This window comes from Vipera ursinii (genome assembly GCF_947247035.1).
Source record: "Vipera ursinii genome assembly, chromosome: Z".
Taxonomy (NCBI): domain Eukaryota; kingdom Metazoa; phylum Chordata; class Lepidosauria; order Squamata; family Viperidae; genus Vipera; species Vipera ursinii.
The window spans coordinates 76,605,532-76,616,639 of NC_139517.1; the positions used below are offsets into that span (position 1 = coordinate 76,605,532).

Here is an 11,108-nt window from a genome sequence, read left to right on the forward strand (position 1 = left end):
AATAAGAAAATTACTGTACACAGATACATTTTGTATATATATGGATTTGTATCAAGAGTTAGCAAACTTTTTAGGTACCATTGTTCAATGACATAGATGCCATTTTTTTAAAAAAAATAAAACAATTTTTATTCTTGTAAGATTTTAATGGTCTCATTCAAGATTTATGTACAATAAACTGCCGGCGTCAACTTCCCTCCGCCCAGTGCACTCCCACAGAGAGGGCCTCCTAAGGGTGCCGCCGTTTGGAGAATGCCGTCTGGTGGCTCCCAGGGGGAGGGCGTTCTCTGTGGGTGCGCCTGACCTATGGAACCGTTTACCGGTTGAGCTCCGGATGGCTCCCGACCTTTGCTCCTTCCGATGCGACCTAAAAACCTATCTGTTTGAGCAATCTGGTCTGGTCTGACGGGTTTTGTTTTTATTATTGTTTTAATATAATTTATCTTCTACATTTGGGCATTAGGGTTTAATTTGTTTTCAATTTCTGTATTTGTGCATTTTGATATTTATGTCCCTGTTCACCGCCCTGAGTCCTTGAGGAGAAGGGCGGTATACAAATAAAATTAAATAAATAAATAAATAAATAAATAAATAAATAAATAAATAAACTCACATGCAGATGCTTTAAGAGTTTTCTTAAATATCATAAATTTTCCACTATGAGACAGATTTCTCTCTCAGAAATTTCACAAGATCTTACACAAGACTGTTGGAAATTTACCAGATGTGGCTATCTCAGAAGGTATCATTCAATAAAAGCTAATTTTGAAAATCCACTGAGATAATCAGGGGTCCCTTAGAAGCCATATGCCCCTATATTTATGTAAATGATTAGTAAGAACTATGTCATAAACAGGATAGTCAGCTAATCTGAGACAATGAAGAATACTTTTATTATAATTTTAAGGGCTGAATAAATGTTAGAATACAAATAAAGTTACTAAATTGGACTTGATGCTCTTTATTTACAGAGTAGGTGATTGCAAATGCAACATGCTACTAATTTATTAAAGTATAATTTTCTAATTTTAGTTTTAATTTTAAATGCCAAGATGAGTGAAAGATTTTCTTACTATGGTTACTACCCAGGGAAGCGCAATTAGATGTTCAGTAATATATACCATATATCTGGTGCTTTCTAAATTTATTAGGAACACTAATCAGGATTGACTGGCATTGTAGTTTGATAGTTTGGCAGCTGCCTGCTATTTTTTTGCTCTGATCAAAGAAAGTACTACTGCACTGTAGGCTTGACTTTGAACAAACTGAACCATTAACTGACAATGTTTGCAATCTAGAGAGGCATCAAGTTGGAGAAAGCTAATAAACGAATAAAGTGTGTGAATAACTGCATTCCTATTTGGTAAATAGTATTTCGGATAGGTTCTTAATTATTAATAAACTGCTTGGATTTTATTATGCAGAAATCCAATTATTGAAGCAAAGAAGCAAAATGGCACTAGCTACACATAATGATCTCAGTGGAAGCTCAAAAATCTTGACAAGAGGATATGAATTACAAAAGATGGCAAGACCCCTTGATATGGCATCTTGCCACACTCCAGTTTTCCTTTTTCAATAAAGTGCAAAAAATGCAGAGTAGCTGTGGGGGAGAGGTTTTTTTAAGATCCCATCAGCTGGAGGGAATGACTTACAGTAGTTTTGAATTGTCCTCATCCCTCCAGTAGTACAGGTCCTGGTAGAAGGAGCATATTAGCAGACCAGCAATTTTACCATTTTGTATTAATGTAAACCACAACTAGCTTTTTTTTTTCCTTTCTGAATCAGCTTACTCTGATTTTTCCCTCTTTCCTTGGGCCCAGAGATGCTGCTATGTGAATTCAACACACAATTCTCATTCATACAAAATAATTCACTCATGAAAAAGAATTACCTGCTTTCCTTCTCTAGAAGGCAGTGATATGCAGCAATGTCTGACTCGAGTTGTGTTTTAATAGACAATAGAGTTTCATGATTTCTTTGCTGCTGCTCAGTTTCTCCTTGGATTTCTCTTACTTCTGCTTCCAGTTTGGCAATGACAGAGCCTAAATTCTGAAGCTCTATTTCATGCCAGTGCTTGGCATCATAAAGGGAGTTTTCTAAGCCTCTCTTCTGTAAAGAAAAAATAACCATAGAATGTTGAACATTAAATCTCTTGAATTTATGTCTTTAGAGATACAATTAAATCCATACATATTAGTTTTTCAAATATAGAATCCTTCTCTCAGATACATACAAATTTCTAGAAGAAAAAATACTAATAAATTATTCCTACAAAGTATCTGTGCACTAACTAAAGAATTCCAGTCAAAGAGATTATCTGGCCATCAAAATAAATACTGATCAAGAGCATTTAAATCAGACATGTCAAACACAAGGCCCGGGGGCCGGATCCGGCCCGCGAAGTGGTTTCATGTGGCCCGTGAAGCCATCCTGGAAACAGTGAGGGAACGGCCCCCACTGCCTTGGCCCTGGCCCAGAGACCCTCCTGCCAGAGACCCTCAGATCTGTCCCAGTCCTGCCCAGGCCCCCATAGGCACCCTTGATGCGAACGATGTAGAGCTGGCCATGCCCACCCAGTAGGCCATATGCACTCTAGCCACACCCACCCAGTAGGCCACCTCCACCCTGGCCATATCCACCTGGCCCCCTGAGGGCAACCGCAATGCTGATGCGGCCCTCAATGAAATTGAGTTTGACACCCCTGATTTAAATAGTGCTAATATTATGCTCTCAATATTTTGGCAAAAGGTCAAAAGTATTTTCCTGAACGATCAGTATTCTCTGTATTACCACAGTGCATTCTAAAATACTGTTATTGTTTCAAGTTAAAAGTGGATAATTTAGTAATGATAATAATAATTACTGTTTTATCAGAAAGTGGGGTTCAGTTCATGATATGTAAAAACTCGGAAAGTTGTCTGATAGTAAACTGTTTAGAGCTATTTATTAAGAATGCACTAGTCTAGAAGCCCCAAGGTTTTGGAGGCATCTGATATTTTAAGAACATGTGAGAATTCAAAATAAAATGGTCATCTAGGTGTTTAGTTTAGTTTAGTTTATTAATATTTCTATACCGCCCTTCTCCCGAAGGACTCAGGGCAGTGTACAGGGCAAGAATAAAACATAAAGTTACAAAAATTAAAAAGTTATTAAATACATGCCCATAAAAAACAATAAATAGATTAATAAAAACCCCCAATAAAATGATAATAAAAACCCCTGCAATCCCACCCTCAGGCCAGGCCGGCTTGTTCGAACAGGTATGTTTTCAGATCGTGGTGAAAGGAGCGAAGATCCGGCGCCGTCCGGAGCTCAACCGGTAGCTGGTTCCAAAGCTCCGGAGCGCCCACAGAGAAAGATCTCCCCCTGGGGGCCACCAGTCTACATTCTCTGACCGGTGGCACCCTGAGGAGGCCCTCTCTGTGGGAACGCACAGGGCGAAGGGAAGTTGACGCCGGCAGCAGGTGTTCCCTAAGGTATTCCGGCCCCCTGCCATGTAGGGCTTTAAATACCATAACTAGTACCTTGAATCTCACCCGGAAGACAACTGGCAGCCAATGCAGCTCACGGAGCAGAGGTGTGACATGGGAGTATCGGGAAACTTCCAACACAACTCTCGCGGCTGCATTCTGTGCCAGTTGGAGCTTCCGGGTGGTCCTCAAGGGCAGCCCCATGTAGAGAGCGTTGCAGTAGTCTAGTCGTGAGGTCACGAGCGCGTGAGTGACCGTGCATAGATCATCCCGGCTTAGATAGGGCCGCAACTGGCGCACCAGGCGAATCTTTTTATATATTTATCTTTATATTTATCTTTTTATATATTTAGTCAACGGGCATTTTTCGGTTAATTTGAAAAGTCCTCTGGAAGAGATCAGTCCAGACCTCTAATAAGACCTGTGTATTCTTTTCCTAAACTGGCTGCTTATAATGTAACATGTGAACCAGGTCAGTGATTTTTTCCAGAAAGAGACGCCTGGTCCCTTACTTACCAGTGTTTTCAGTGATTCAGTCTCTACTTGCAGGCTTTGAATTTTGCAAGCTGTTTCATGAAACTCTGCCCTTAGGGATTCAGCTAACTCTGCATCTTGTGTTTGTATAGCAGGCACTGTTTCTGTGGATTGCTGAAAAGATATAACAGTGATAAACAAAAAAACATTGCTTTATTTTCCAGTCTCTTCTACATAAATATATTAGAGAAAAATTAAAGGAAAATTATAGAGGTTTTAGATCCAGTTTTTTAATTATTAACATAAATAATTATACCGTATTTTTCGGACCATAAGACGCACCTGACCATAAGACGCACCTGACCATAAGACGCACCTGACCATAAGACGCACCTGACCATAAGACGCACCTGACCATAAGACGCACCCACACAACTGGGTTAAATCTAGATTATACTAGTAACTAGTCTCACTTCAATCCCACTAAAACCGATGACACTGGTGAGATAATTTGACCCATAAAGTTATATTGTAACTATGGATATTGTAGGCAGGAGCCAACCCAGTGAACATAGAGATGCCATACATTTCTTAATTTCCTTGGCTTCAACAGCACCCAACTTTTTGTCACCATCTTCTATCCTACTTTAGACACAAGCAAAGATCCAACTCTCTGGAGAAGGCTCTAATACTGGAAAAGGGGGAAGATAAGGGATGAAGAGGATGACTCAGTTACACTGACTCCACCATTGGGAGACTTGAAAGAACCGGTTACGGATAAAGCATTGTGGAGAAAAACTATGTGGTTGCTAGAAATCAAAAGAATGTAATAGCACATATTCATTCTGTTGATGAACAATTCTGAAGAACTCAAAAGCTTCCCATATCTTGATCTTCAGATTAGCCTGATAAATGTTTTTGATTTTGTTTTTGTAACCAATTCACAATTGCTTTGGGAGTTCCCATTCTTTTACTTAACACTAATTTTTGTCCCATTGGACAATTTGAAGCTAAACTTTAATAAATAAAGGAGCAGCGCTTGCTAGATTTCTTCATCCTACCAGAGGATGAAGATAATCCTGGTTGCAATTTGCAAGTATCAAAGAGCATCCAAAGAGCATAATTTGAATGTCTACCACTTTACCTACCAAGTTAGGGACATCCACAATAAGGATTACTATAAAAGTCAAAATGGCAGCTGCAACCATGTGCTTGAAGGCGTGTACTTTCTAAAAATGCATTGCATGACTTTTTATCTCTTCTACATATGCCTTGAACCAAATGCAAACCCTGTGGGCCTAGTGGTTTTTTTACTATTTCCTGCTGCATTCTTGGTTTTATTTACAATTTTGCTGAAGAATTCTGCAGAATTCAAAAACCTTATACTGTATAACAATTATGTTTAATTGACCTAAAGGAATTTGAAGTTCATTCTTACAGCTGATCTTAGCTTGTTTCATACTTACCTTAGCATGGAGAAAGATACCAGTCTTAGCATGGTTTTCTTCAATATTTTTCTCCCATTGTATCTGGATTTTCTTCAAAATGTCATCCAGGCTAATTCCAATGGGGGCTTCTGATTCTTCCAGTGGTGATAAAGCAAGCTGTTTGTAAAGCATTTTGATATCCTGAAAATAAAGTTGTTACAAATAGATGACCAATTAATTTAAATAAATAAAATAATGAACTGAAGCACATATTGTAATGAAAGCCAGAGCAGTTATGATTTGATGCAACTTTGTCACTATGCAATGCATTTGCCTCCATATTAGGTGTTGAAAGAGCTATTACTCAGCTATTCCTGTATTTCATAATATGTAAGAATTTAATAGGAACATAAAAATCTGATTGTGGCTTTAAAGGGTGACTATGAATATATTTCTCTTAGAACAAGCAATGTTCAAGAATTAATGGATGATTTGCAAAATAATTTAAATTTTGTCAGTCTAAGAAAACATCACAGGGCTGTGCTATAGACTCAGATGGTTAGCATTGCTTTGAAAGTTTTTATTTAAATCCAGTACATGATTACATTTTTGATGCTCATAAGTACATAAAAACGCCCTTCTGGTACAGATTGCAAACCCACCTAATCTACCATAGTTCCCATAAGGGATAGCCATATCTCTCTGGGAGCTTCAAAATCCTTGGATTCCATAACCACTGATATTTAGAACCATGATGGTGAAAGCTGTGTGACTGATAGTGAATATATACTGTACTGCTAATAGCCATTGTTATTTTCCATGATGTTCTGTGGAAAAACAGAACTTAGTACAATTACTAAGGAGAACCCAGAAATGTCAGACATGAACACAAAATAAAGTAGAGATTTTGTAATGTCTATTATAAAGTGTTTTTCAGCTATTGGTACTAATGCTATATATTATAGACTTTCATCATTGCAGGTCGGTGTGGAGAAATGAAGTGAGAACCCATAGATTATTATATTATTACAAAATGATAAAATGCTTACTGATAGTATTAAAATTCTGGTATCAAAATATCCTTATCAGACCTAAAGTTGATTTCCATCTTTTGCTTAGATAGAAGTAGAATACATGTCATGCTTTGTTTCTCAGAATTGATTTACCTCTTCATGATTCTTTGACAATAAAGCTAGTTCTTTCTTCATGTTTTCTATCTGACTCTCCAGGTCTACTTTAGTCAAATTAGCATGATCAATTACTTTAAACAGAGAGTTAATTTCATCTTCCACTGCCTTTCGAAATGGTTGCTCATTTTCATACCTGCAGTATAAATGAGACTATGTCAAAATAATATCACAAAGTTTAGAATTTTGGCATGAAGAACTACCAGTTATTGCAGTCATAGTTGCATTCTGTTAATGAGGAGGATCGGATTCCAGTTCCTCAGCTGTTATTTAAAGTACAATTCCTTTGGTTTTTAAACATTGAAATATATATTTATTTTTACTTTTAATTTAATGTTACCTGTCTTTAACATCTTCAGCACATGCTTGAATACTTTCTGTTTGTAACATGAGGCGGGCATTTTCCAGAACTGCATCCCCTACCTATAACAATTCAAAGAGTCAAATGTAAACAAAATATACAGTCTGTATCCAAAATTGCATACGGATGGAACTCAGTGCTAGAATAACATCTTAACTCAAGCGGTGCAAGCATAGATATAACTTAATGTTCTCCTGACAGCAGTGTAGAGTGAAAAAAATGGATGAATCTTCAGAGTGAACCACTAACAATAATTTGCTGCATGGCACTATTGCGGTTGAAATTATTTAAAATAGCTTTTATATGTCCTATATATTGCAAACATGTTTCCCATGCACTGTATTTTTGATGAGATGTAATTCTTCTCTTATAATATATAATTCCTAAATGATGACCGCAGATCCCAAAATGTAAAAAGAAAAGAAAAACTCAGATGTTGACATATCTCACAGGAGTTTGGCACTTCTACAACAAACATATTTGTGATCTTATCTACCAGAACCAAACCCCTCCCCCGTTTTTTTTAATCTCCAGAAATATGTTTGCATGTACGTTTGAAATGTGTAATTATTTCACATGCACTACTAGCTTTGTTAGACACGTTTACCATTAGTAAATGAATGGATAGCTAATAACATGATAGCTCTCACATATTGTACTTGTATGTTTATGTTTCCAAAAGGTGGAAATTGGTTTTGAAAGCAGTTGTGGGGCACTTGAAAACGAGGCTTCCCTATGCTGTGACCACTTATGCTTTGGATGATATTAAGTTTCACTGATTTCTTCATTGGAGATCAGAGAAAGCTCTCTATTTCCTAAACAAAATTGTAATTCTAAAATGTGACAAAGATGGGAATACAATGAAAACTCACTTTTTTCATTACACATGGAATCAAGCTGGTAAAAAGGCTATAAAAGTGCATAAACTTGCACAGTTCTGGCAGTATTTCTCTTAATTTTGTAATCCTACTCAATAACTGCTTCAGGAGAAACAAGAAACAATTTCATTTTTTCATATTTTCTTGTGAACCACTTAGAATTTGGGGGGGAGGTCAGATGATGCTCTAAATAAAGGAGTAAAAACATAGATCCCCTATGGCAATGCTCAAATTTAAGTTGAGTATTGCAACATACAGTATAAATAATAGAATTTATTTTATGAAAATTAAATTAAAATGTATCAGGTAGGAGAAAATGTAGTGTACGTTTGCACTTAAGTAGCCTCATCAGAATATAGATGAATTTGGTGAATTTGGCTGTGGTTAAACAAATACTTCATTGTTTTGTTCTTGCCATAATTTTTCATACTTACTTGATGGTAAATGGTTGCCCAGCTCTCCCTCAGAGATCCCCATTTACTGTCACTGGAAGATTTCTTGTTCAGGTAAGCACGGATATGTCCTTCAAGTTCCTGGTTGACTTGCTCCAAAGTCTTCACCTTTTCAATGTAATCCACCAAGCATCTGTTCATATTCTCATAAGACAGGCTTCGTTCTTTTTCCAATCCTTGGGATAGTGGTATGGTTGTACAAGAACTATGAAGACCTTGTAAGAAGACACTGCTTATCCCCAGGGCTCTGCGGGATATCCGTGTGCCCAGGCTGCTTACACTTTCCATAGGTACAATACCTATGTAAGCAGCAGATGGCCTTAAGAGGCTTCCTCCTCTGCTAATACTAAACCTATGGCTTATGGGCACTGACCTTTCCTCAGTAGAAGTTGAAGGTTCATGTTCCGCAAAGGATGCCCTGCTTCTGGGTAAGGACATGCTGTACTTCAGAAGGTTTGCACTAAATGATTCACTTTCCTTTCCCTGCGCCTCTGATGTTGCACATATTCATAGAAATCTGCCAAAGTGCTCTCTCCTAAATTTCTGGGACATTTCTCATTGTTTGGGGCTGCCTACCTCAGGCATATTTGTTAGAACAATTGTTTGGGCCATTTCACTTAGTCAGCAATCTATTTCATGAGAAATCTGCTACAAGAGCACCATGCAGCAAAGACAATGTGGTAGAGGGTCATTGTAGATGGGGAGGGGAGAAAAAGAATTCTCTGTGCATTTAAACATTTGGCTCACTTGATTTCAGCCAGTGTAAATAATTTTGCTAGAGTCAGGTTTTCAGTGTTATTGTGCTGTTCCCCCAGTAGTTATCTGACAGGCTGCCAGAAGCAGTCTGGTACAGTGGAGGCCAACAACTGTGGCCTTAAAACTGCTATGAATTGCTATGCCTATCTGTGCAGGATAAAATTAAAATGAATGTGGATTTTAAGAACCACTTTGTTAGGCATGCCGTTTATATAGTTTGGAATAAATACAAGGAAAAGTCTTTCTCTAAAATACCTCTTCGGGTGTCACCCCACAAAGCCTTTTTTAAAGAAGGAAAAGACGGGGAACCCTAACTGGTGGATTTATAGCGAAATAATATCCTTTGTTCAAGGTGAACCCACTCTTAATTCAAGAAGAGCTAGAAAGTCCTACATGTCACTGGCTTATCTATCTACAGTACAATTGAAAATAAAGGTTTCTTTTGGATAAAAATTTTATGGTTTTGAAGTTGCTAAAAATGAATTTGAAGTAATATTGTGTACTAATAATGAATATCTTATAGCTAAGGTTTGTAAAATGTTACATTAGACCTAGAGAAGGAGCATGTCAAATACTGTATCATTCAATGGGCAAGAAATTGCAGTTATAAAAAAAATGTTAGAGCAATGGGAAAATATATAGACTGAAAGCCTGAAATTTACATTGAATTATAATCTTAAAGAGAATTTCTATAAAATGATGAACTGGTAGTATTTGATACCAGATAAATTATCCAAGATGCATAAGGATGTTTTGAATGTTTATTGGAAATGCAAGTGTAAGAAGGAAATTATCATTTCAATTTTATACACACACACACACAAAACACACACACACACACACACACACACAAGGAACATTCGTACCATGATTAGAGGTAAGTAAAGAGAGACCTATAATAGAAGGTGAAATCAAGAAGGGTTATGAAATTGTAATGTCCATTGTAATGCATACTGGTTTCATATTAATTTAGTGATGGCTCACTTCATAGAAATATTTTATCCCAGGACTAAGCATAATATTCAATGAATACGTGGCAGAATATAGCTGTGTCCAGCGCTAACTGAACCATATTAATAAAGTCATAAAACCAGGGCTTTTTTTCTCATAGAACGCTCAGAACGGAGTTCCAGCACCTTTTTTGGATGGAACCGTGTAGGGTAGGCAAAGTGGGTTGTATGACATGTGTGAGTTCCGGCACCTTTTTCTTTTACAAAAAAAGCACTGCATAAAACCATTCAGAACAATTTCAACACGCTCTCAAAAATTTTGAAACAGAAATGGTGGTGGATTAATGTACAGTATAAATAAATGAATGTATACTGAGTACTGTGAATTGCTTTTAGATGGATATAGAACCTGTAGCCCTCCAAAAGGCATAAGGTCTTGTTACTAGAAGACCATCTATTCTGCATAGTATTTGCCTAATTAACTCAATTCTACTTGGCATCCTTCAATGGAAAAAAAATGTATGCTGGAATCCTGGAAATATGCCTTCTATGTTGCAGGCCCTGACCTCTGGAATGACCCCTGATCCTGAAATCTGGGTAATCACACTGTGCTGGTGTTTTGTAGAGCCTTGATGAGTTGATTTTTTGCTCAGATTTTTGGCTAGGACAGGGGTCGGCAACCTGAAAAAGGAAAAGAGCCACTGGGAACCGGTTCCATCACACATAAAAAAAGTGGGAGCCACGTGCGTGCATCCATGCACGTGCATGCGCAAAAAAATGTTTTGCGCATGCGCAAAACGGTTTTTTCTTGCGCATGCGTGGACGCGCACGTTTGCCATTTTTTTATGTGTGATGGAACCGGTTCCCGTTTGCGTGACAGCGATGGCCCGTCTGCAAAGCTGCCGCTTTCGGCAGCCTGCAAACGTGCCGCGGCAGCTTTCTCAAAGAGCGGCGCCGCTGCCATTCGCACGGAGGTACGTGCGCACCTCTCCGAATGACCGTAGGTGCGTGTGCATCTCCCCAAAACTTTGGAGAGGTGCATGCGTACCTCCACGCGAACGGGCAGCGGCGCTGCTCTTTGAGAAAGCTGCCGCGGCACGTTTGCAGGCTGCCAAAAGCGGCAGCTTTGTAGACGGGCCGCGGCAGCTTT

General features: G+C 38.2%; 1 protein-coding gene across 1 annotated transcript; it reads right to left on the minus strand.

The window, feature by feature from the left end:
- Positions 1-1,890: 1,890 nt before the first annotated feature.
- On the minus strand, positions 1,891-8,804 carry BFSP2 (beaded filament structural protein 2; the record flags this gene model as incomplete). Its single annotated transcript, XM_083379366.1, is given in 8 exon segments — positions 1,891-2,112; positions 3,990-4,121; positions 5,414-5,575; positions 6,541-6,697; positions 6,902-6,984; positions 8,235-8,719; positions 8,722-8,773; positions 8,775-8,804. Coding segments are annotated over 8 exon segments (1,323 nt in total).
- Positions 8,805-11,108: the final 2,304 nt, after the last annotated feature.